Genomic DNA, 27076 nt, shown 5'->3' with positions numbered 1-27076 from the left:
TGACCGTGTGGGGATTTGGGAGATGAAGAGACCTTTTGCAAATCCTTATCCTCTCACTCTTCAGGTGCACGGTCTGGAGCAAATTCGTTCGTGTCTCTCTGGGCCCGTGTTTCTTTATTTCTAAAAACGGGACGAAAGTCCTCACTGAGCAGAGATTTGGAGAGCCTTCAGTGAGGTCAGGTAACAGGAAGCTCCTTGTGTGGCATCGGCACACAGTAGGTGCTCCATGCGTGCTCAGGGGCTTCCCCTTCCCAAGCCTGCCCTGCCGGGACGGCTGGGGGGTTCTAAGTGGGTCATGGAGGAGAGAGAATTTTCCAGGTCAGCTGCATTCAGCTTCAGCTCCAATTAGCAGTGTGCCTGCTAGAGCAGTTTCCTATTAATTCAGGACCCATAACCTTCAGGATGAACTGGGGGTGACTTTCCGGCTGTTGGGTTGGGGACCTCTCTGCGTCGAGCGGGCCTCGTCCAAAGCTGGCTCTTTCTTCAAGGTCGATGCTCTGGAGCAGGGGAGGTGCTCAAGTGAACGGCCCCACGCTTCCTCCTGAACAGGGGCTCCGGGGACATGTCTGGGAGGTGTCAGAGATGGGAGCAGTGATTAAATCCGGCTGTCTACATGGCTTCAGGCGCATCCAAGCAGGGTCCAGGAAGCCGGCAGAGACCTTGAGTCAGAGCTCCATGCGTCTGGAGTGGCATTTCTTCACTGGGCGTCTGTCCCCCCTGCTTATCATTGAGCAAAGCCTGGGCCTCCGAAAACAGCTGAAGTGTGTCCATTCTATGTCCAGCTCACGGCAGGCCCTACTTTCTACCATCAAAAAAAAAAAAAAAAAAAGAAAGAAAGAAAATGAGTTGAACTTTGCTCCGATTGCCAAGCCCACTTCCAACAAGACTTAAAACAGACAGACACCCAGGCTGGCCGCCTGTCGCCTGTCGGAGTGGAAACAATCAGAGGCTGATTAAACAGAGCCACGGGGAACTCTAGGTCAGGTAGTTCTGTTCAAACCCCGACTCGGCTCCTTGGCTGTGTGACCTCAGACAAATGACTTGACTTCTCTGGAACCAGTAACTGAGTATCTGGAAAAACCGGGCGGGGGTGGGGGGTGTCGTTGCCAAAACCTCGGAGCGTTATTGTAAAGATTAAAGAGAGATAAATAATGGCTGGGGAACTTTTAGCTCAGACATACGACATGCTCAGGACCTAGAAGCTGTGATTATCTATTATCAGGGCTACCAAGGCCCCTGAGCTCTTTCTTCCCATTTGAATTCTACACAAAATTCAAGACTTGGCTCAATTTGCCCTCCCTCCATCAACCTTCCCTGACTCAGCCAGACCCCAAATATCCCTGAGAAACCACACGCAAAGCACACACCCCCCCACTACCACCACACATTTTATATATTTATTTTACTTTATTTGGGGGTACTGGGGATTGAGCCCCGGAGCACTTAACCAGAGCCACATCCCCAGCCCTTTTTAGTTTTTATTTTGAGACAAGGTCTCACTGAGTTGCTCAGGGCCTTGCTAAATTGCTGAGGCTGGCCTCAAACTTGCAATCCTCCTGCCTCAGCCTCCCAGGTGTGTGTACCACTGCGCCCAGCTCTCTCATTGTTCTTTAAAGCCCCAGTTTTGGAGCTAAGCAGAGGTGGAATCCAATCTCTCATAGCTGGCTGGGTGTCCACTTGCCTGGTCAATCAAATGGGGCGGTCGTGTACCCCCATCATGGTGTTCTGGTGACAATCAGGTAAGGTCACGCCTTTCAATACAAGAAGTAGTTTAGGACATCAAGGTCAATTACTTTTCATCCTGGAAGGTCAAGCAGATACAGAAAGCGTGTGCCTGTGTATGTGGCCGCTGATTATCTCATGAGCAGCAAATGGGCACTGTAAGCTGCAGAGGTGCGAGTTTCCGGTTCATTCCTTTCCTGTAATCAGCCAGCGCTGGGCAAAATGTCTGCGGTCAGCTCAACTCTGGGAAGTTTCTTGGGCTCTTGTGTGTTCCGGCTGCTTTGGTTTCCTCTCTCGGTGCCTCCCGTCAGGATTTTCTTTTTTTCTTTTTTTTTTTTTAAATCATCAACCTGTCCATCTTTCCTCTCTGTGCATTTGCTGAAGTCCTGAGATCAAGAGATATTCTCTGGCCTCTTTGGGTTCCTTGGTAAGAGGAAGGCTGCCTGGTTTCGTCTCAGAGCATCTATTCATCTTGTTATTTAGCACTGGCTCAGAGACCCAAAGATGGAGAGTTTTGATAATTAAGTAATTTAAACAGAACACCAAAGAAACCTCAGCGGAGTCAGCATAATGTGTGATCCGGGAGAGTGAGCTGGGCCAGGTTTTGACTGTTTAATGAGTTTTCTGAAAGTAATTACTTGAAGCTTGGGTCCATTTGACTAATATATATATATTTTTTTCCCTGTTTTGTCATTTCCACAAGTGCTTTACTGAGAAAAGCAAATAGTTTCTGAATGAATACGTCCTTGGCCTTGGTCAAAGGTCAGTTTTCTCCTGGTTAGGAGGGAGGGGAGCTAGAAGATGTTCTCAGTAGATGCACCGATAATGGCAGAAAACTCATTCTTGGGCCAGAATGGATCCTGGGACATTTCTAACTTCGAGTTCAGGGCCAGATTCGTGCTTTGGTTTGATCAGCCGTCGGGGATCTTGCTCTGGGGTGAGCAGCATCCGGCGCTGTATTGGGGTCCTCTCCCGTGAAGACCTGGTTAGGAAATTATTGCCGGAATGAAAAGGAAGATAAATGAATAAATAAATATCCTGAGATTCTTCATGGTGCTTTCTTTCCAGAGTCATTGGAACAATAATTTCTGCAGGTCTCACATTTCCTTCTCTGAAGTTGATTCAACATTATTTTTTCTTTTTTTTTTTTTCTCTTGAAGCTGATGACCAAACACCCAGGCAAACGTCTGGGTTGTGGCCCTGAAGGGGAACGTGACATCAAAGAGCATGCATTTTTCCGGTATATTGATTGGGAGAAACTTGAACGCAAGGAGATTCAGCCTCCATATAAACCCAAAGCTGTAAGTAAAACGGGTCTTGCTCCTGCCCACTGCGCATGCGTTGAACGCTGGCTGTCAGGTAGACGACGAGGCACCTACCTGAACGCGTCTGCAGGTGCTCTCAGATTCATGCACCAAGTCACTGGGTGCCAGCACGGGCTTGGCCACTCCCTGGCACAGCCCACCTTCTGCACCTAGCAGGAAAAACAATTGCTATTGAGTTTCTGTTGTATTGATTCAATTATTGTAACTGTCTTAGCAGACAGCTTTGGGGGAGCGGTTCTTGGCTGAGCAGAATTCAGATCCATTTTTTGGACGGTGATAAAGGATCTAATTCCACACACCCCCCCCTCCCTTCTTTCTTTGGTTTCATGGTGCCATTTTCCCTTCATACGGACACGGAAAAGGTCATGTTGTTTATCTCAACAGTCTTTACATCTAATTCTGCAACCTGCACTGGTACCTCTGGGTGAGTAAGAGCTGTTCACCAGGCAGAGCTGTGTAAGAGGAGGCTGAGCAGCTCCGCTAAGTAAGCCCTAGGCCCCCAGCAGGCTCCTGGTGCAGACAGGGCTGCAGATAATTCTTCGGATGCAAGAATGAATGTGTCACATTCCTCCCTGGTTGTGTCCCCAGGGGACGGTTTTCCTCCCCGGGACCCAGCAGGAAGTACTCCCCAGCACCAGGGAGGAGGAGTCCTGCACCTGAATTAATCAACACTGCGGTTCTCCTGGGAGGATATCTCTTTGTGAAACGAAGTCAAGCAAGGCCTGGTGACCTTATTACAGGTTGTAAAACCACTGGCTGAGGCTGACGAGGGAGCATAAATATTGTCATTAACACCCAGAGCTGTAAGGGTCTCGGTGTTAGGAGGAAGGTGATAATGATAGCTATTTTGATACTATAATTGTTAATTTCTTGAGCACTTATTATGTGCCAGGCACCCCATGATGAGCTGCTCGTGTGGCATCTAATTAAATCCTCAGGGCAGCCAGCCTACCCGGGGGAGGTGCCGTCGTGGAAGGGGAAATGGAGACTCAGAGAGGTTAATGGGCACTGAGCCCTGTGTGACTAAGGGAAAGCACAGACCTGGTCTCGGGAATTGGAGGCTTCCCAGAATGCCTGGGGGCGGGGGAGGGTAGCGGAACAAAGTCCTCAGGTCTAGTGCTGACCCGTCCCTTTGTTCCAGATGGTTAGAATCACAGCTCTACAGCTTCCTTGCAAAACCCTGGGCACCTCTGGGGGCGCAGGTGTGGGAAGGCAGGTCTGTAAGAATCTGTGGTCCCCTCTGTGGCTCTTCTGACTGTTGGAGGCTCTCTATGGATACCTAATCCGCCCAGCCCCCTACCACACACACACAACTGCTGCAAGATCTCCTCTCTCTGTCGAGTATCCTCCAGATGTTCGCAGATGTTTGCTTAGGCTCTTGAATCCCGGACGTCCAGGCCAAATCTTGTCCCACCTCCCCCCATAAGCACGTCCCGTGTGACCTCACTTCCAGGTGCCTGTGGTTCTCCAGGTCCTCAACGTCCAACTTAAAGTACAGACGCAGGGTTCGGCACCATGTTCCCAATAGCATCTGACCCTCAGTGAATACAGTGAGTTGATTCCTTGGTGATTCTAGGGCTGGTGAACTTGGGCAGGTGAGTTTCCCTCTCTGGTCCACTGAGTCCCTCTCTGTACTGTAGCTACAAATGACGGTTTCTCCTCAGAGGAGGCTGAGGAGGCACAAAGCCCTCCGGACCTGCCACGTTAGTGATGTCACCGAGGGATTAATGACTGGGGTGCAGGGGTTTTGAGGACAGGTCGGTTGGGTCCTGCTGATGTTATTCCTTAGGGTAACATCTGTGTGCCCACTTGGGGGGGAGGGGGGAGGACCTGCAGGGCCCTCAGCAGATTCATCACTTTCCCTAAACCATTAGGAGAAAGTCCAGAAGGTGACTTTGTGAACCCTGGACCCGTGGGTCAGGAAACTGGCATCTCCAACACGGGACACATTTGGTTTCTTTGCAGCTACTTAGGGGGTCTCAAAGTGTGGACTCCTTCCCCTCCCCACTTGGCCACAGGTAAGGTGCCAGTGTTCCCCTCAGGGGACATGGGGGCTCCTTGTGCAGCTGTAGACTAGTGGTTTTCAGAGGGTGTTCCCTGGGCCAGCAGCATCTTGTCACCTGGAAGGAATTCCAGGAACCGGAAACTCTGGGAGGGGCGGGGGTTCTGTGCTCCGCAAGCCCCGCAGGTGATTAGCCTCATGAAGGTGAGACCGACAGCTGTTTTGATCCTGTAATTGTTGATTTCTTGAGCACTTATTTAGTGCCAGGCACCCCCTCGATGAGCTGCACCCTATTATGTGCTCCAGCCTCAGAAGCCCTGCAGGCGGTCAGCAGGGGAGGCTCGGGCAGGGACGCAGGGCAGGGCCAGAGCAAGGCGGTGGGCAGAAGCAGCAGAATAAATGGAGACACACGAGGTCTCTTTCCAGTCTGGAAATAGGGTGATGGGTTCCAGGATGGGAGGCTCAGCGTGGCTCCGCTTCTAAGTCCCCCTGAGGAGCTGGGAATCAGGGGTCAGAGGAAATCTCACTGTTTCTTAATATATCAGCAACATCTGCCTAAAGATTAAACCTAGTTGAGGGTGAAGGAAACACATCCAGGACCCCTAGGTGGCCAGGGGACGGCTGGTTTGTCATCTCTGGGTTCGTGATGTCTCACATCGGGGTTATGTTTAGCCAGCTCCTGTTCCCGCTGGGTATCGATGGCCAGAGTTCACCCCATCTGAAGATATACTGTGACTCTTCCCTGCCCGGGGATAATAGATATGACAGGTCTGGCACGTCCGTGGCTCACAGAAGGCGCTAGTGCAGAGGGGGTAGTGGTCAGTAGCCATTGATCTTCAACCGTGCTGCCTTGGATGTTTCCAGCTGACCAATGTCATAAATTCCCTCCTGTGCGTTAACGATGACTTTCAAAATACAGTGGCCAGGACCAAGCTGTGTTCTTCAAAATATTCTGCCAGGTGCAGCGGTTCACACCTGTCATCCCAGTGGCTTGGGAGGCCGAGGAAGGAGGATCGCGAGTTCAAAGCCAGCCTCAGCAATTTAGTGAGGCCCTAAGCAACTCAGTGAGACCCTGCCTCTAAATAAAATATTTAAAAAGGGGCGGGGATGGGGCTCAGAGGTTAAGTGCCTATGGGTTCAATCACTGGCACCAAGAAAAGAAAAAAAAAATCACTGGTTGTAAAAGGGAAGCAGGTGCTGCCCTTGATCCACTCCGACTGAATTAGAAATACAGCCATCCCTTACTAGCCAGGGAAGATGGGTTTCAGGATCCTTTGCAGGAACCAAAATCCATGGATACTCTGTATCTATGTCCCTTCTGTAAATTGGCTGAGAATTTGCATATAACCCATGCGCATCTTCCCGTGGACTTTAAATCATCTCCAGATGACTTATAATACCCAATAAATGCAAATGCTATGTAAATACTTGTTCTGCTACATTGTTTGGGGAATAGCAACAAGGAAGAAAACCCATCTGTACATATTCATTACAGATGCAACTTTTTAAAAATCATTTTTGACCCACAGTTGGTTGACTCCAAGGAACCTGTGGGTCCCCAGGGCTGGCTGTCATGATAATGGCTACACACACCACCACCCCCACTTCTCGCCACCTGTTCATGTCCCCTGTGCATTGCACGCTCGGGTCTTATGGCTCCGCCCCCAACCCAGGATTTTACATTTCCCCTTCCCCATCCTTTCTTTATCCGCCTGCCCCTTCCGAAAGGCCTGCGGTGGGTGTGTGCAGAGTTCCGCGTGCCTGTGGGCCCCTGGAAGGCGCGCGATTGTCTGTCAAGGTTCCTGATTCATGCATGCCATTAAGTCAAGTGTGGGAGACAGAAAACAGGGAGCAGTCACAGAGGATTATATTCAAACATCATTGAAGGGTGCTATTATTGGGGGTTCATTAAAATCACTCTAAATGGGTTTTTCAAGTTGCTCTCAGTGCCATCTTTTATTGAAGCAAAGAGCTGTTTGCAGAGTATTGTTTGAAACTGCACTGAAAGACACTAGCTTTGGTGTATTGTTGTAGGCTGCAGAGTCATTGTTCTTTTTAAGGGGAGCTACTGTGGATTGAACTCAGGAGCACTCGACCACTGAACCCCAGTCCCAGCCCTTTTCTATATATTATTTAGAGACAGGGTTTCATTGAGTTGCTTAGGGCCTCGCCAAGTTGCTGAAGCCGGCTTTGAACTCTCGATCCTCCTGCCTCAGCCTCCCGAGCCGCTGGGATGACAGGTGTGCACCACTGAGCTTGGCTCAAAGTAATTGTTTTTAAAATGAGATCTGCTTGTGTCTGTCTCTTGCTGAAAGCCTCTCCTGATGGCTCTCTGGTACCCCAGGATAATATCCGTTGCTCCTTGGTATCTGAGGCTTTTGAAGTCTTCCAAGACTAGGTTTCTCTCCCCTCTGCGACTTTAAGCTTCCAAGAAGCAGCCTCCCTAGGTCTCTTTCAGTTCCTCCAACACCCAGCGCCTTCTCTTTCCTTGTGGGGCTTTGTTTGTGCAGGGCCATCTGCCTGGGGTGCCCAGAACCCCTTCCGTGCTCCCCTCCTCCCCCTCCAGCCAGCCTGCTGGTTCCTCATCAGATCAGTAGAACATCACCTCCTCCTGGGGACTTCCTGGTCCCCGCGGAGGATCCGCTGTCTGCACCCCCATCCGTGTTGCAGAGTGTGGTCCGTAGAGCCCCGTCTTGTCTAGACTCTGGATCGTGACTTTTTCAGCGTCGAATCCCACTGCCTAGCGGGAGGGTTAGCGCGTGTGGCCGCTGGAGAATTTTCATCAAAGGAATGGACGTCCGTAAAACAGGCCACCGTAAGACGCACGCGGAGCCACGGAGCCCAGCGGTTCTTGAGAGCGAGATTAGCATGCAGGCTGTTCTGCTGACGTACAGCAGGCTGTCTCCAAGAAATTGGTCGTTGTGTGTGTTGCTTCCCTATTTCTAAAGGGCTGTGATTTGGCTGCCGAATGGCACACGGTGGCGGCCACCTGTGGTCTTGCTGTGTGCTCTGGGTAGAGCGGGCGGGGAAGGGGCTGAAGACGCAGGCAGCGCACTGAATCCCTGGCCTCCTCAGGGTTCTGCAGCCCATCCGGGCACGGGCTGGCCTGCGCTCCAGGTGCCACGAGGCAGCAGCCCGTCAGAGCGTCTTAAACCACCGTGCCTGCAGGAGTCACTTGGATTCGTATTGACTCTGGTTCAGCTGGTCTGCAGGGAGCCCTAAAAGACCAGCTGAACCAGAATCAGGGATAGAGTTTGGGCGAGCCAGGAGGGGGAAGAGGGCTGTTTTAAATAAGGTGGGTGGAAAATGTCACTGAGGAAGTAACATTTTAGCAAATATAGGAAGAAGGTAAGTGAGAGAGGAAGCCGTGTGTATATCTAGGGGTGGTGGTGGTGGTGGTGGGGGTTGAATGGTAGTAGCAGGTGCAAAGGACCTGAGGCAGGAGTTTGCCCACCATGTTCAAAGGAGAGCCACGTGAGTGGGTGAGGGAGAGAGTAAGAGACCAGAGAGGCCATGGGAGGGGCAGATGGTGCAGAGCACTGAAAGATCTCCAGCAGAGAAATAACAGCCTGATAGCAGGTCTTAAAAGGATCCCTCTGCCTGCACAAGGGGCGAGGGTGAAGTTAGAGAGACCAGTTCTGAGGCTCTCATAAAAATCCACGCAACAGGGTGGGCTCACTTGGCTCTGCCCAGTGCCTCCTTAATTCCTGGCTCCTTGTAGGGACTCAGTCATTGTCTTTGAGGCGTGGAGGAACCCGTGAACTTGAACCTCTTCTGACCACATAGTTGCTCCTGCAGTAGAAAACCTGGAAGCCCAGAGTTCCATCCTGGGAGGAACAGGATTCACTCGTGAACCAGGCTGTCGGGAAACTCGTGAGGCCCAGGGCCCCGGCCTGCAGGGCATAGGGCAGCTCTGGGCCCGGGGTTGTGTTTCCTCCTGTTCAAAAATGAAGAATGGGGTAGTCTAGGAGGCTCGGTGTTGAGGGCTGTGACCAGGGAGTGCCCTCTGTCTGGGAGACCCAGGGAGGAATTTTGCCTCGATGCAGCCGCTGGAGAGTCCGTGAAGCTCTGCCGTCCTGCAGGTTTGCAGAGTGTGCAGCCCGTGCCGCTGTAACGCCGCCGTACAAGATGATATGCTGCTATGTTCTCCTGAGCACCACCCAGGCCCACGGAGACTCATGGCATGCCCACTCCCTCCATTCTCCCGTCCTGCCCTGGGCGACAGGCCCCACACCTGTGCCACACGCTGATTCCAGTCCCTTCTGCTCCGGGGACCTATTTCCATTTCGCTTTCAATGGGGCCCATTCGTTTTGAGGCCTCCGAGCGTCGGGAGAGATTGGAAATCTTACAGGCTATGAAAGCACAAAGCCCCTCGTTCATCCTACTTCACCATTCGCCAAACACCGTGTGTGGGTTGCTGGCTCTGCTGCCCGTGGCCTCGGAGGGTCTCAGGGCTGAACCGCTTCAGAAATGGAGTCCCGCTCCCAGGACGCGGTGTCTTGGTGATTGTGTCATCCGGAGGGAGGCATTGATTGTGTGGCTGAGGTCAGAAGCGTCAAGTCCTGCTTTAATGAGCTTCCGTTCCGTCCAGGTGACATTCTCCTCCAAACCTCATTGCCCTTTACACCGCGTGAGACGTGTCTCTGTCCGCGTCTGGAGGTGTGTGCTTGATGTGCTGACATTTCCGAAGGGAAGCCAGAGAGTATGACCTTTGTGTGTTGGCCATTAAAACTCCAAATTTCAGGCTCGAGAAAGGGATCTACACTTGGACTCGATAGGATTTATTCAAGCGAGGCCCCCAACCGCCTGCCCCGTCCCAAAGTAGCAGAGACTCAAGAGAACAATACCTTCTTTGAAAAATTGGGATCTAAAAGAATTCTCCTCAAACCCGTAACATTCAAACACATTGGGAAAAACGTTATTGACGTCTGTGCCAGACTCCGCTTTAAGTGCCTCTAGGCATTACCTCATTTAATTCCCACAGCTAAAGGACAAGAGGTGTCCGGGACCATCACTGTACTCACAAGGGGACGGAGCTTGCAAAAGTGAGGCGTTGGCCCGACATCTAGAAGGTGGCCGCCAGGACTTGAACCCGGGATTCTTTCTGCACTGACTAGTATCTGTGGAAAGACTCTCAGAAGGACTTGGAAGCCCCGGAGAGCTCTGGGGTCGTGCTCACGCGGGCCAGCTCTGACAGCGCCATAAAATGGTGTTTAATCACAGAAAGAAGAGGGCCTACTCTTACCATTCGAATGATCTGAAAGTTATTATAAAATATGGCAGCCCACAAGTAGCGTTTTCACACCTTTTACGATTCACAGGCAGGATCGGGAAAGATGCAAAGCTCCCTTGTTCCCTAAGGCTGAGGGGGACAGACAGCAGACACTGAGCAAGCTTTGGGAGTGGGGCAGGGCAGCCTCAGGAGGTGGCGCCGCGAGGAGCACGTGTTCCCCCGCTTGGTCCTAAAGGTTCCTTGGGGGCACCCAGAGGCTGGCGTTTGCAGAAATCTTAATAAAAATCCAAGGCTATTTTCATATACTGCGTACAAGTAGCCCAGGGTCATTCCAACCTGCAGCCTGGACGCTGTCTGCCTGTCTCTTTCCATCGATCCATGGCCCTGCTCCTGCGGGGAACCCATTTAAACGGCAGATCAAAGGAGACTCTCTATGGGATGGTGGGAATTGGCGGGTTCCGGGGCCAAGTAAAGTTCCTAAATCACTCGCCAGGTGCATGACATTAAGCTGTCGTCTGAATTGAAATGGTGGAAGGAGAGGTCACCCAGGGACCCAGGGACGTGGGGGGGCGGGAAGCCGTTAGGATGCACCTGGCAATGACAACTGGCCTAGAATAGAAGTCAAGGACTGAGAGACGGGAAGCCCGGTTCAATCCTTTATTCTACAGACGAGCAAGCAGAGGCCCAAAGCTTGCCAAAGTGCCTTCACCCAGGGATGTATCAGAACCAGGACCGGAAAACTGGGCCTCCCCTTAGGGACTCAGGGCTTTCTGGATCACACCATTCACAGCTGTCACGTTTAGGATGAGTCAGGCGTGTTCTGTTCAATTATTTAGTTTCACTGGAAACTAGAGCTCTGTTTTGCCCATCTCACTGAATCCTGGCCAGTACCCCACGAGGTAGGTGCTGTTATCACTTCCCCTGTACACAGAAGGGAACAGGCTCACAGAGTCTAAGTCACTTGCCCCCCAGTCACACAGCTAGGAAGTCCTAGGGCCAGTTTAGAGTCCTGTTTCTTCACCTCAAAGCCTGTCCTCTTGACCGCTGTCACGATTCTCCTGTGTCGTAACTCATCCGCCTGGGTATAGGACGTTAAGTGGTTTTGCTCCGATCTTGTGTTTAGCTACTGTCTTGTCGGGTGGTTATCCATGGAGTCCAGCTTCTTGACTTCTGTAATGCCCATCACCATGTCTCAGATGCCCATCATTGGTCAAACTTGAGAAAAAGGAGCAAATAGGTCCAGAAAGACTGGATTAAGCAGAAAGGTTGTGGGCTAGAGTTAACTGGACCCAGGATTCAGCCCAGCTCTGCTGCTTAGCAGTTGAGTAAAGAAGGGCAACGGGGACCCCCAGGAGCCCCTGCAGATGCTTCCAGACCTCAGCTGGGGTCTTTGCCTTCCCCGTCCGTCTCTCCGGAGCCTTCTGGGCAAATCTGCAAACCTTCTCTGACCACTAAAAGTTCCAGTCCCTTTGGTCTCAGCTGATAGCCCCACCCCTCAGTCTCTGGGGAACTCGAGGCCTGGAGAGCCCACAGGAGGGTGGCCCTCGGCCTCCTGCCCCTGTCTGCGTGGTCATCTCGACCTGCCTGACCTCCTTCCCTCTGGGTCCCTCCCTGTGTCCCCTAACATAAGACACGCCCTCCATCCCTGGGCTGGGCCCCATCCTCCCATCCCCCCTGAGCATCTTCCCGCCCAGCCGGTGTCCACAGCATCTGTCCGTATTAACCCGTCTCCCCGACGGTTGCACCTAGGCTGGCTTTTAAGGAAAAGAAAATGAGTGAGCCGACGTGGCCCCGGAAATCCCTTCCTCCAGCTCTCTGGGGGCTGCTCTCCTCTGCAGGGACTTTCCTCTTCCTTCTTGAAGACTTTCTTGAACACGCAGCAACGATGGACTCCTATCCCATAATCTCAACAACTTCCACCCAAAATAAATAAATCAATCAAATGCATGCTTTCTCGAAAATCCCAGCATCCTGGGAACTGGGTCCTGTTGGAAGACATTGGGTCCTCTGTTCATCCGTAATTCCAGGGGGATGGACTGTGTTGGAGTCCCAGGCCTGGTCGCTGGACCCCTCAGCCCAGGGACTAGGTCTGTTCCTATCTAAAGCTGACATCTTGAGAGAGGAGAAGAGATGGGTCCTTTTATTACTAAAGAAGAGGGTACCCCTGCTGGGCAGAGGCAAACAGCAGCTGTCGTCTGCTCGGACTCCATCTTCTCCCCCTGAAAGAGCCTTTCCCTGGTATCTAGGATCCCTCCTCCCTCCTGCAAAGCCCTCTGCTCTGTCCTATTTTGCATACAAACCATCTGTGGAAGGCATTGCCCGCTTCTGCTCTCTCCACCCAAAGACACTTCCTGTTTTTTTTTTTCTGGGTTCCCGTGCAATCTGGCATCTGCTCCCACCGTTCCGTTCCGTGGTCATTTCTCTCCGTGACTCATCATGGGCCTCAGCATGGCCTCCTCTCCTGGGGTTACGCTCTCTCTCTTGACCTGGCCACGTGATTGCCTGCTTTGATCTTGCCTCCTTTAAACAAAACGGGAAAAACTAAAATGCTCAAGCGGCGTCCAAAGCAATGCAGTGAAATTCAGTCTTCCCTCTCCCTTGACCCCTCGCCAGCCTTCCTTGATGCTCCTTCCCAGAGCCACCGGCTGCAGCCAGGTTCTTGAGGGCCACCCTGGAGAGGATGTGCGTGAGCCCAGAAATACCCCCACGTCACGTGCAATTTCCGAACCTTGCTTGACTCCTTTCTGTCTTGGCAGTGATGCTGATCTTCACATGTAACTACTCCCTTCTTTAGACAGTCGACCTCCGGTGTCCCCGGGTTCCACATCCATGGATTCGACCAACCATGGATCAAAAGAAAATGGCATCTGCACTGAATACGTACAGAGCATTCTTCCTGCCGCTATTCCCTAGACAATACAGCACAACAGCTACGTACCCCGTGTTTGCATTAGATCAGGTATTATAAGTAGTTCTGGGGGTGATTCAAAATATTCAGGAGGAGGCAAATACTGCACCCTTTATGTAACGGACCTCCGCATCCCTGGATCTGGGTATTTCAGGAGCCAAAAGACATTGCAAAGCAGCCGCCCTTGGATACCGAGGGATGGCTGTGTGTCTGCCGGCTAAATTCAGAGTTCCTCCCTCCTTCTGAAGTCCCTCTCCTCCCTCATTTTTTGTGGCACTCTGCTTGCTGATTTCCCTTCCGACCTCTCCAGCCACGCCTGGTGACAATCTGGAGCGCTGAGTCCTGCCCGTGACCCAGAGAAAGAACAAAGCTCCCTTCCTGTTTATTGGCAAGTTTCTCAAAAACAACCACCAAAGCCATCCCCAGCCGGGTGTGAGAAGCTGCAGCTCCGAGGGGTTTGTCAATCTGCTCGACAGGTCTTTCTGGGGGGGGGGGGCTGCCGAAGCACCCCCCTGTTCCCAGCATGCATCTCTTCCTGCCACCCTCACCTGGGGGCTCAGGCCTGACCTCACCTTGCAGCTCCTTCCCGTATCCCGTCAGGCTCCTGGGCAGTTTTGAGTGGCAGGTCCTCTTCTGTTTGTCACTGGAACAGGACTCTCCTGGGTAGGCTGGAGTATGGCCCTCCCCAGGCACAGCGCAGCCACCCATCACACCTCTGCACACCTGACAGGGTGGGCCAGCACCCAGTGGCCGTTCCGTAACGGATGTGCATTTAAAAAACAAAACTTCAAAGTTTTGGTTACATTTTCAGTTATCTATTTATTTGTTTGTTTATTTATTTGGTACTCGGGATTGAACTCAGGGGCAATCAACCACTGAGCCACGTCCCCAGCCCTGCTCTGTATTTTATTTAGAGACATCGTCTCACGGAGTTGCTCAGGGCCTCGCTGTTGCTGAGGCTGGCTTTGAACTCACGATCCTCCTGCCTCAGCCTCCCGAGCTGCTGGGATGACGGGCGTGCACCACCACACCTGGCTTATTTTTAACGTTTATTTATTTGTTCTGAACCAGACTGTGGTTTCATCTCTCAAGATGTTAAGGGGGAAAAAAAATGTACAATTATTAAGATTCTAAAGTGTTCAGCAATAAAGAAATGTCAAGGAGAGGGCACCGCTGCCCCGATCTCAGGGGTAGAAGAGCTATTCTAATTTACTACCCAACTTCAGAACAAAATGAGTTTTTATATTTTCTAAATTGGAAAAGAAAATGTCCGACCATCATGTTCTTGTAAGCTTGTTGTAACTTTGAAACACACATCTTCGTTTTGAGCTTGGCAGAAAGGACTTACCCATGATGATAACTGACCTTCATCGGTAGCGTGGACCCAAGAGAAACACAATCATCACACGGTGGTGAAGCCGTCAGCAATGAAGACCTCAGTTTAGATTCAGGAGTGTTCCTCCAACCCTGGGCCCAGAAGGGAGGTCCGTCTGTCTAGTGGGGAACTGAGCTTGGGCATCTTAGGTCACTTGCTTAAATGGGGGTATAGCTGGGAACGGGGGGGGGGGCAGGGTGGGCACTGAATTCACCTTCTCCAGTAAGGCCACACCACGTGACCAGCTGAGCGTCCATAGCCAGTGAAACGTGGTGGAAAGTCCAGAGGCTTTGAAATGGAACCCACCGGTCTCTGAGTCTTGGTCCTCCTACTTGGCCCCATGTGGCCTAGAACAGATTAACTTTTCAAGTTCTCTGTGAAGGGGATATAATCTTTTTTTTTTTCTCTGCCTGTCCCACAGATTTGTGGGAATCAAATCTTTAAAAACACAGGCAAATAGAAGAGATTAGGACTTTTCCAGAGTGCATGTATTTGAAGGAAGCAAGGAGGTTTGGGGATGGATAGAGAAGAGCAGATAAGGGAAAGAATTCTGTTGATATGGAAACAAAAATGTTGATGGTGTATTTCATCTAGTTTGTTTTAAAAAGCAGGATAAAAAAATAAAGTAATGCATGAGGCCCTGGGTTTGATCCCCAGCATTGAGATAGAGAGAGAGAGAGAGAGAGAGAGAGAGAGAGAGAGAGAGAGAGAGAGAGAGAGAGAAGGAAAACCAAGAATGATTCCACATCTCCTTAAAGAATAAAAAGCCTCTACCCATCTCTTCATTCATCCACGACACAGACAAAGTGTTAACCTAATAGAGATTTGGGTGGTGGAATTGCAAAGGATTTTATTTTTTTCTTGTTGCTTTTTAACAGCTTATTTGTTTCTGCACTAAATGGAGAAGTCTAATAGAAGTGACTGAATCCGTTGTCACATCTGGGGTCCAATCAGATACTTAAACCCCTGAAACACGTTTCCACCTTGTACTTTGTAGAGCTGTCTGGGAATGAAAAAGGATAATGCTGGTAAAGTACTCTGCACAGCACTGGCTCACAGCAAGCACTTAGCATACATCACCCTCCATCCCTTGGATAACACTGAGTGCTGGTACTCGGTCTTGGAAATGCAGTCAGGAGAAAAAGAGACGTGAGTTTGTGTTCAGGGAGCTTTAGGCCTGGATGGAAACATAGAACCCAGATGGATAAGCAAAGAAGTGAACATGCAATCCTAGATTGAGATAGGTCAGATATTTTATTTCTATGAAAGAAGTGGATGGGAAGACTGATGGAGACTCGCAGGAGAGAGGAATGGGGGATGGACCTCGTTTGGAGGGGACCCAGCACAGCTTCTTGTACGGAGGTGGCATTTAAACTCAGATCTGGAAGAAAACAAAACATTGTGTGTTATTTTAAAATGAAAACTAACAGGGGAAAAAAAAATAAAAGCCAAACAAACTCGCTCTCAAACACGAAAGCCCTCTCTCTCACCGACTTCCTCCTCAATAGATGGAGAGAGAAAATATCCATGATTGCAGGAGCCTTCATTATTTGCAGGAAAAGGAGCCTTTCATCTTTCTTTCTTTCTTTTCTTTTTTCTGCCAAAGGCCAGAGAATGCTGAATATCCTCTGACTCTTTGCTTGAGAGAAAAGCCGAAGTCCACAAATGACTTTTAAACATGATCAAACGGGTGGCAGGTCCGCGCTTAGCTGGCTGAATCCCCCCCCTCCCGGGTGGATCCCTCCTGTGTCTCTGGGTGGAGACTGGGCAGGCCGCTTCCCTGGGCCATGACCCTCCTGTTCTCAAACTCAGGCCAAGCAGGGAAAGCAGGAAAGGGATCTTTCCCCTCTCCTCACACCTCCCGCTCTCTGCTTTCACCCCTGTTTTACGCCCTGGGCTCTTTCCTAGGGGAGCAGAGTCTTCAGGTCCCACTCAGCTCCGATGTCACTTCTCCACGAGGTGCTCCTGGCCTTTCTTGGGATCCTTGCCTCTGGGCTCAGCGGCAGCACCTACCACACAGTGTCCCTCCCGTGGCCTGGGTGTGCGTAAGTCTCTTCTGCTAGACCACAAGTTGCGTGAGGACAAGGACAGGGACCCTCTCTCTGCCAGTGTCTAGCAAGCTGTTAGAGGGTGCACAAGACCCCAACCTGAGCCTCCTTCCACGGTGGCACAGGACAGCCCCTTAGGGGACCTTGTCTGAGAGTTGTTGGTGGAGCTAAAACTTGCCCAACCCCCTCAGGCTGGCCTTCCATTGACTCGATTTTCTTGTTCTCTTCATTTCTGTCTTTTCCTTTCTTCCATGCGAATTCTCTCTCATGTCCAATAGTTTTTGTAGGTGATTTTCTTCTTCTCGAATCCTAATAATACGTGATACTTATTATTTTCAAAAATACGGTCAAGAACGAAAGAGGAAGGGGAAAATCATCACCATCCGTAACTCTCGGAATCGCCGGCGTGGGCGCGTAGAATAGGCAGACAGATAGGATGCGTACCTCGGTGTGCCAGTTTATAGAATGGGGACACACTCTTTGTGATTACATATTACACTCTGTCGTTTAATATTCTTCTACGTCTCCTTTTTTAATGTTTCAAAGTGTTTTGCGCGGTAATACATCAAATAGATGGATCATTATTTATTTAACTGTTTTCCCCATTGGATGATGGTGGATTCCAAATTAGTTTGTTTTTTTTTTTCCTCTAATGAGTCTTTGATGAACATCCTGGATCTTGAGGGGGCGCGTCCAGGAGTGTGGAGGAGAGGTGCCCAGGATTGTGGAGGAGACGCCACCCTTCTGGAGACAGACAGGAGGTGGGAGGTGGCTGGGTGGGGCGGAAAGAGGAGAGGTGAGAGGTGCCTGAGTGTCCTAGGGACTGGAGGGTGTCAGGGGCTGGTGGAGAGCGCTCAAGCCCTGCTGACCCGTGTCCAGTCCTAAAGGACTCTGTAAGCTTTTTTACAGAATGCGGGCTTTTGGGCAAGGGGGAGTCATTACAGCTAAGAGTGGCAAAATGACCCTCAGTTGTTCCCCTGATCCCTGGTTTTTCCCCATGGTTTAAAGTTAACTGTTGTTAACAGTGACACAAAAATACAGAAATGGCAAATTCCAGAAACGATTCATAAATGTCAGGCCATTTTTAAAGCAGTATATTGTTATCCTCGTTCTGCTTTACGATGGGTGATCATTGTTAATTTCATCCGGGGACCAATTTATAGATAGGTCATAGATAGGCACGTAGGGGAAGAAACAGTGTCCCCAGGGTGCATGCTCTCCCGGGGTTGCAGATGTCCCCTGGGGGGGGTCTCTGACGTGTCCCCTGGAATAAGAGGGGTGCTACCGCGTCCTGGTTGGCGTTTTTGGAAGGTCCCTGCTGGTGGGTGAGCAAGCTTCCACTGGTTCGTTTCTGTGGGGCTGGCTCTGGAGCCAGGGCCTGTGGCGGAGGGAGCCGGTGGTCCACCACGGCTAGGCCCTGGGCCCCTCGGTGGAGAGCCGGTCTCCGAGCTGTTATTACCACAGAAAAACAGAACTCAGAAGGAAGAGAAGGAAACTGAAGGAGCCACCATGTCACAAGTCCCATGGGCCTTTCTGTTTAGCTTCTGAGCCCAGCGCTCCCTGCCCTCTCTGTCCCTGGAAGAGGTGCTTGGTATTGAACATGACTCAAGTGCTTTCTGGCCCCCGTCCCTGTCCTGGAGACCCCCCCTTGGTGGACCCAGATGACCGGGGGCTTGAATGTCCTTTCAGTCGCTACCTGAGGCTTTAGTGGAGGGGCAGGGGTGGCCCACCCGGCGACTGGAATCAGACCCCAGCCCCCGAGCTGCCCATTCTCCCAGGACAAGGCCGGCCTCTGAGCCTATCTGGGCCTCCCCCTCCCAGGGGCTGACGTCCCCATTCCCCCATTCAGCTAGCGGCTGAAGCTAATGGGCGACGACAGCTCCATTTGAAAAACACAGAAACACTTAACAGGGGAGGCTGGGATCTGGGGCCGTAAGCTGCTTATTAGCAGGGAAATCACGCTCCGGCTGCATTGGTGCCCCTTTGGTTAACCCCGTGCTGGCGGCCCCTCTGTGCTATCTCATTTAATGATTTCATTGTTCTCCCAGGCGGGGGGAGGGGAGGGCGGGCTGGGGGAGGTGGCTGGGAAGCCACCAGAAGCTGTTCCAGCGTCTCCCGTCACAGCCTCTGGGGAGGCCCAGACACATCAGCAACCTTCTGGTGTCGATGGGAAATGGATGGTTTTTAAGGGGGGAAAATGGCCCCCGAAGACTGGGATTCAGCTAATAGGCTTCCCACGCTGGCTGGTTTGGGTCCCCACACGAGGCCACCCCTCCAGCGGTCCTGACACCTCCGTATCTTCTCTCCACTTCATCCACTCTTCTCCTGCTGCTGCGGCTTGTCCACAGTCCTCTCCTGGGGATGATGACAACTGTCTCCTACCCGCTGTGCGGTCCCCGCTGTGCCAGGCCAGCTCCCTGCTCCTGTTGACACTGGGGCGTCCCTGGGCATCCCTGCAGGAGTCTCAGACTTACCATCAATGAAGCCAAGTATCTGAAATCCCTGTCCTCCCCCCCACAAATCCGCTGTACCCCCTCCTGGCCCTCACTCACCAGCTAGCTCAGGCCACAAGTCTCGGGGACACCAGCCACTCCTTTCTGCCCGCTGCTGCCCCGCCCCCCCTCTGATCTCTCAGCAGATCCTGTCAACTCTAACTTCAGAATGTATCCCAAGTTCAAAAGCGTCTTCCCACCTCCCGGCAACCCCCTTTCCTCCACACCTGCCCTCCCTCTCTCTCGGCTGATCCAGCGGGCAGCCGGCTCTCTGGACAGGCTGTCTCCATCCTGGCTTCCCGAGGGTCCATTTGGCATAGAGCACAGTGACCCTGCTTTGAACACTGTCAGATGCTGTCACTCAAGGCTCGTAACATTCCAGCAACTTCTTGTCCAACCAAGATGGAAATCTGCTATTCTCCATTGCCTGGCCGCCGAGGCCCGTGCCTGGCTCCTGGTCCTTCTGCAGACCTCTCCTCCCTCTTCTCTCTCTCTCTCTCTCTCTCTCCCTCTCCCCCCCCCCTCAGTTGCTCTGCTCCGGACACCCTGGCTTCACTGCTGTTAAATGACAATGACAAGTGAGCGCCCTGTATCAAGGCTCTGCACCTGTGGCTCCCTCTGCCCACAGCTTCCAAATGACGCCTTGGACATTAAGGAGAGATTCTTTAGTTGGTGCTAAAATATGGTCTTTCTCATTCGTTGTCAGTCTTTAGACTCACTCTTTTTTTTCTTGCCACATGTGAATTTTTATGAAGTCAGACTTATCAGCTTCTTTTGGTCGTTACCTCTTGTTTTATCCTTTTGAAATATCTTTTCCCGATCTCAGAATATAAAAACGTTTATTTAGGCTTTTCTTCCCTCTGCCTGCCGAAACTTCCTCGGGTCCACGTTTTTTGGGACTCTTCCGGAATTTTCTATTTCACATCCTTTTTATTTCCAGAGTAAAATCAATAAGAACTATATATTCGTCAGAGGGAGTCTATATATTCTGTTCTATTAAAATGGCAACGAAAAGAGGGGGAAACGATTTCGCTTGGAATGACAGGTATTTTCTTTGAGTGTAACGAAAGTCTTTTAAAAATTCAAGGCTGTGTCCTCGGTATTTAAAACTTAAGACACCATGAAAATACCCTGTCCCAGGAAGCATAGGCTGCCTGTGGGGACTTGTAGTGGAAAACTAGAACCAAATAATACTGACAACTGTGGTGTGTTGAGGACCTACTGAGGGCCAGACCCTGGGCCTACTTGTAGTAGTAATAATAATAATAATATGTAATAATATTCAACATATTCAACAATAATGTGCATTATCTCATTTTATCCTTGTCATAACCCCAAATGATAGGAATTGGGATTGTCCCTGTTTTTCAAAAGAGAAAGGATTCCTGAGACTTGGCCAGCACTCTACAGCTAGCGGGCAGCAAGATGGCAGGATTTGAATCCGTGTCCGTGCTCCACAGACTTCTACCTACATAGAAACCGAGGCTCCCTGAGAGCTAAATCCCTTGCACCTACCTCCAATTCCTCTCCTCCCCTTTGAGAAGGTCTTTAAGAGGCCCTTGCATTCCTTGATTTGCTCAGCATGCTGTCACCAGGGGCTGGCACCCAGCCGCAGGCTCCCGGGTCTCCTCGGCGTCCTCACAATTGCCCACGCGCCGGCCCATCCTCAAGGACTTTCCCACTTGACCTCCTGGGGACGCTTCCTTGAGGATGCTGCCTCTGTCCCTGGATTCTCTCCGCCCTCCGCGGCCTGCTACTTGCTCTCTCCTTGATTCTCCTGCTGCTGAGCAGTTTCGGGAGCAATTTTATCCTAAGAAGATGGGAATAAAATATCAACCTCACAGGGTTTCCATGAATTAAGACGAGAACAGGTGCAAAAACTCGCAGCAAATACCCGTGGTACGGAAAGTCCTCAGTGGCTTTTATTACTGTTACTCTCTTTTCTCACATTCTACACTCTGTTGTTTGAATTTCTCTCTCTCTTTCTCTTTTTTTTAAGCTCTCTCTCTGCTCAGCCTCAGAACCTGTGCTTGGAACTCTCTCTGGTTCCTTCCTCCCCCAGGCTCCCTGGTCTCTCGATGTCATGTCCAATATGGAAATAATCACCCTCCCGAATTCCCCAAATTCTGTCTGAGCAGTCGATGCAACCAGATCCTTTCTTGTTCACAGCGGAGACCGCATCCTCCCCACCCTTGACTTCCTCCCACCTGTCCCCCTCTGCTGTCCCGTCAGTGGCTCGTCTCCCAACTGTACTTATAAAAATGGAACCAGGGCCCTGGGCTCTGACGTCAGCTGAGTCCAACCCCCCCACCCCCAGCTTTGCTGTTCATTCGCAGTCTGACCTTGAACAAATGACACGACCTGCCTGGCCTCAGTTTCCTCATCTGCAAAATGGGGGTGATACTAATACCCACCTTATAGGGTCCTCGGGAGGACTGAATAAGGTAATGCAAACAAACAGCTTGGCACCGTGTCTGGCTACAGCAAATGCACAGCAGATACCAGCCATAATTCTCGTACCTACTACTGCTATTCTATGATTAGGCTGTGATCTCCTAGAGATAGTGGGAACCACCTAGAGCTTTTGCACAAATGGGGTTTTGTTGATGAAGGACAAAGAACCCCAGATGTAGGGACTTGTCTCTTCTTAGCAGGTGGGAATTTGTGTGCGATGCATTCACACACACACACACACACACACACACACACACACACACATTGTAACTCTGCCTCAAGATCAGGGACATTTCTTATTGAAGGAGCAGCAGAATGAATGAGAAATCACAGTAATTTTCACTCTAGACCCTGCTTGCCTCCCAGGACCTTGGTTTATATTTGCTTCCAAACCACTTTTTTTTTTTTTTTTTAAATTGGAGGAAGCCCAGCTAAATCTATCTCCGAGCACCTTGTAATTAAGAGTCAAGGACTGGCCCAGCTAACCCGGGCCTGGTAGTTACCCAGGTATCGTAGGCTCCCCGTGGGATCTTCTTCCTCAGGCTGGAGTTTATAAAGAAATGGTATTAGGTTGAGCTGGAAATAAACATCTTTGTTTCTGACCAATGAACCACAGGGCAGCTTTAAGGGCTCTGCTACTGTAAATCTTGACATCTCCCAGGTGACGTATGAACGGGTCATTACTTTGCCTCTGGCCCCACCTGAATCCCATCTTCTCCCCCAGAGGAGCTTGGCGGACTTTGGGGGGTGGGATGGGGTGGGGTGGGGACATACCATGTGCCAGTAGCCCCACCATCTCATGCCTTTGCCATCCATCTCCTGACCGCCCAGAAGGAAACCAGGGGTTGAACTCATGAGCTACAGCAGGTCAAGGTCGGGAGCCCAAGGTCACGTACCAAGGTCATGAGAAGTTTGCATTTTTTGTTGCTCTCATTTCTGATCATTGGAAACAACCTCTCTGAGTTTCTGGAAGGGAAGGGATTGGAGGAAGCCACATCCGATTCTGTTCTATTTTTTTTTTTTTTTTTGCCTTTTTTTTTTTTTCCGCTGCTTTTGCTTTGTTTTTCCACCCACCGGTTCTTTTCTTCCCCTCTCATAGTGTGGGCGAAATGCTGAGAACTTCGACCGGTTTTTCACCCGCCATCCACCCGTCCTTACACCTCCCGACCAGGAAGTCATCAGGAATATTGACCAGTCAGAATTCGAAGGATTTTCCTTTGTTAACTCTGAATTTTTAAAACCTGAAGTCAAGAGCTAAGTAGATGTGTAGATCTCCGTCCTTCATTTCTGTCATTCAAGCTCAACGGCTATTATGGTGACATTTTTCTTTTTTTTTTTTCTTTTTTCTTTCATTGCTGAGATACATCCATGTTTTGTTTTCTGATGAGGCCAGAGTGACCATGTTTCCGGAACCCAAATGTCCTCAGGTAGTTTGGAGCATCTCGTGAGGACGAGATGGGATTATGCAGGTGGCAGGCAGAAATGGCCGCTGCATAATTGAGACAGAATCCAAGTCCTCTTCCAAGGTCTGTCCCCCAGCATGACAGCTGTGTCCATCCAAGGGGCAAGAGGAGATGCCTGCTTCCTCTGCCTCGTTTTTCTGCACTGCCATTTCTCACGCCAACCATCCGATCTAGACTCTTCCTACAAAATGGGTAGGTGAGTCAGATGCCAGCAGTATTCTTCCATTTCCAGGTTTGGGGCTTGGCTTGTATCCAAATATATGGTTGCTTTGCCCTAGAGGGAATCCCTCCATCCATGCGGCCTGTTCTGGAAGCAGCAGAGCTTTGAAAAGAACACGCTAAAAATAAAATTTCTTTTAAAAAAAAAAAAAAAAACTCAAAGTTAAGAAGATTATCTGAGTCCTAAAATTTCAAGAATGTGCTTTTTTAGACCGTTTCAATCTAAAAGCACTTCCAGGGGTCAAAAGGCAAACCAGCTTTGGGTTCTACCTCCACGCTGTAATTCCTGGTACTGTGTGTCCCCGGTCACCCTTGTCCCCAAACTACTCCAAGAGGGCATTTGGTACTGTTCCCTGAAACAACATGGTCACTCTAGCAAAGTCCTAACGGGGCCACCGTGGATTGACATTACATTTCAAACTTTATTTGCTTTTGGGGGTTTTGTTTCTGTTGTTATTCAAATGCAAAAAAAAAAGAAGAAAAGAAAAGAAAAAAGTTACTCATGTTGTTCCACATGCTTTAAAATATGTGTCCAAATGTTGGGCACCACAATGACCTGCCTTGATTTAACCAGAAGACGGCTGTGGAGCCCAGCAGATTCAGGCTTGTGGGGAGGGCACCTGAACTAGGTCCCTCACTAGCTTTGGAACGCTGAGTGCTTCTGAGAGAGACACCATCTCTTCAAACAAAGGGGAAAACAAAACAAAAAAAAACCAGTCGTATTCTTCCCTTTGATGTTGTTTTGCAAGATGTTTGTGGAAATGTTCATTTGTGTCTGGATTTCTGTTATGTGCCATTTTTCTTCTAGCGTCAAGATACAATTTAAAAAAAAAAAGAAAGAAAGAAAAGAAAAGAAGAAAAAATACTATTTCAAGGAAAACTACTCTCTTTGAATAAAAAAAAAAAAAAATGCGGACCCAAACTACAAAATAGGGCCCGAGGAAGGAATTTCAAGAGAAAGGAACTAAATCCAGAGCTTAGACTCGGCCCCCAGTATTGAGCCAGGCAGAGACACTGGTACAGAGCCTGGGACACATTTCCACCCAAATCAAGTGCGGAGGCCAGCAGTGAACATGGCCGGGGCTCTTGGTTTTCTTTTTGAAATCCCCAGTCCTCCCAGCTTGGACTAAATATCCTTCATAGCCAGCAACTCTGGGAGACCCCAGAAGCCCAGAGAGACCCTCTTGGAGGGAGACATTTCATGTCTATCTGAATGGGTGGGGACAGCTCATCTGTCTGTCCCTACTTCTTCCTGCCGTTCTCAGGCCGCCCTGAAAAGAATTCTTATCCCAGTCGAAGAAAGTTCCAGAAACTCCAGGGTTTCTGAGAGACTGTCAAGGGAACTTAAAAATAAAAAAACTTGACAGATGTCCTTGGAGCAAGACTTCTCCCCTCTAGGGAGACCATGCGTTTGGGATTCTGCCGAGGCAAAGTCCCTTGTAGACCATCCTTTGTGGCCCTCTTAGTTCACCTGGCTTCAGTCTTGGGGACCAAGCCTGCTGTCACCATTGTCGAACAGTCTGGACCTAAGGTGGAGCAAACTTGAAGTCCCAGCTGACTAGGAGGTTGGAGAAAGAGGGAAATCAGGGCAAACCCTCCCCCTGGATATGTTCTCAGGATAAAACACATAGAGAAACATTGGGTTATTGACAAATGATCGAAGATAACCTTAGAAAACAGTGTAGGATGGATAGGTAGATAGACAGTTAGATAGATAGAATATAAGTGTATATTTATATACTGCACTCTACATTTTCCCAAATCTTGCCATTATTTTTCGAGTTGCCTAGTTGGCAGCAATAGATACTCAAGCCAAAGCCTCCGTTCCTCTAGCATGACCTGGCCAAGGGTGGGTTCGAGAAGCCTTCTGTGGAAGTGAGGGATCATTAGTCAGAATTCCTCCTGTTTCCTGTACCCAGGAATCCAGAAACAGAACTTGCATCATCTGTAATCTCTGGGGAAAAAAAAAAAAAAAACTTTGCAAATTTTTATCCAGGAAGAAAAACTTTTATTTTTGCCTTCATCCATTGATCCTGCCCTCCTTTCACTCAGATGAGCATTTACTCAGCACCCAGTGTGTGCCCGGCTGGGTGCCAGGAGCACAGTAGGTCATAATCAAGATGCAATCTGTCCCCTGCCTCCTTTTCCTCTCGCATGCCATCTGCAGGGGAGGGCAGCCATTCAACAGGGAATTGAAATCAAGGTGTGCTCTAGAGATAAGGAGTCTCTGGATCAGTTAGGAACAGCTTCTTAACAAAGAAAGATATCATCCAACATCTTCACTGGCTTCCCTTTCTCTTTAGAGACCACAGTTTGAGGCTGGGTTTCTGGAACAATCAGATAGTGCCATGGGTGGGGAAGGAGAGGTAGGAGGGTCCACAGAACAACTCCCTTCTAGAAGACCCAAGGCACAGAATCACCGAAAAGCTGAGCAGAGGCAGATACCCACTCAGGTGTCCTCTTTCCATGGAGCAGGGCGGGGCTGGCCTGTCGAGCAGGGTTCTGAGTTGGAAGCGTCACCTCTCAGGTAGCATTTTTAGACTTCTGCAGGTACCACCTCTTCCCACCCTCTCCTTCAAGCACACGGTCTCTAGATGGCCACACCTGGTTCTTCCAGCCTCCCTGAGAACAGGCTGAGATGTTCCAAAAGAATTTAAACGAGGGGAGGATTTAAAAAGAACCAGAATCAGAAAATTCAAAGTCACCTCAACAGTGTCCTCGCTAGCTAGCCGTGGCCAGTCGTCCACCATTTGGCTTTCTTCTTTGGACTTCCCCTGATCGTCTTCTGCTCTTCTAAGATAGGATCGGGCCCCAGTCACAAGGACCTTCTTGGGGGATTTATCGGAAGCCCGTGGCATTTGTCACCTCCTCTAGATGAGGTCTGCTCTTCGCACACGGCTTCAGATGCCTTCGTCCCCAAAGGAATTATCCCAACCCAGAGGACCACCCTCTCCCAACTTCTGGGGTACAGTTCTCAAGTATTTTTCAGAAGGATCTACTCGCGGGACACAGGCCTTAAAGGCCGATGCTATTTGGACAGGAGGCTGCCTGCAGCCTGGGTCTTCACCAGAAGAGCCAATGAGAGACGGCTTCCCAAGTCAGGGATGGTGGGAAAACAGCTCTGCCCCAAGCCCCGGGGCCGGAGAGGCCAGGTAGGGCGACGGTGCCCGAGGAGACCCCAAGGGGGACAGCTGTCCATCTCCTAACTCCGGATAGGCCCGCCTTCTGTCCCCCACCCAGGCCCTCACACAGTTCAGTTTCCACTGGGGTTCGACCTAGTGTCCGAGGGGGGGATCCCGAGGGCCCGTGGGAATGGATTCAGAGTGAGATCCCTGGCTCAGGGTGGTTCTAAATGGGCAAAAGCCAAGAGGCGCACCCTCAGCCAAGCCTTCGTTCATGGGTTTATTCCCTCCACCGACACTCAGGAAGGGCCTCCTCCACGTCAGGGACTCTTCTTGGTCCTGAAAATACAATAGCAAAGAAGCAGACCAGGGCCCGCGCCCTCCCAGAGAGAAATCACAAATAAACCAGACCATGTCCGGAAGCAGTCAGTGCCATGCCGACAATTAAAAGGGTGCAGAGGGGTGCACGGATAATAAAGGGCAAGGAGGCACTGGAGTTTCCCCCTGGACACAGGAAGTGACACACAGAGTGCCCAGGCTTGGACACCCTCCCCACCCATAGCACACGCTGACCAGGCAAGAGCAGGTGGAGCAGATGGGACATGCAGGAGGCGCCCCACCATCCAGAAAACAACTTCACCTGTATCTGTAGCAGGGTCCTCTTTGGCCACACCCACCAGGATATTTCTTTTCTTTTCTTTCTTTCTTTTTT

The 27076-nt window shown here is 50.5% G+C and overlaps 1 protein-coding gene across 3 annotated transcripts in view; it reads left to right on the top strand.

The window, feature by feature from the left end:
- Prkcb (protein kinase C beta) overlaps positions 1 to 27076 on the top strand; it is a 306972-nt gene that overhangs the window by 255446 nt on the left and 24450 nt on the right. For 2 of the 3 annotated variants that reach the window (XM_078024201.1, XM_021725544.3), the window contains exon 16: positions 2883 to 3023. In XM_078024201.1, coding sequence (XP_077880327.1) covers positions 2883 to 3023 — 141 coding nt within the window. Of the gene's footprint in view, positions 1 to 2882; positions 3024 to 22659; positions 24165 to 27076 lie in introns of those variants that run through there. The other variant, XM_078024200.1, reaches the window with a different exon arrangement.

The sequence above is a fragment of the Ictidomys tridecemlineatus genome, chromosome 10 (assembly GCF_052094955.1).
Source record: "Ictidomys tridecemlineatus isolate mIctTri1 chromosome 10, mIctTri1.hap1, whole genome shotgun sequence".
NCBI lineage: Eukaryota > Metazoa > Chordata > Mammalia > Rodentia > Sciuridae > Ictidomys > Ictidomys tridecemlineatus.
The sequence above is the reverse complement of the archived record's forward strand: the minus strand, read 5'-3'. Positions and strand labels throughout refer to the sequence as shown.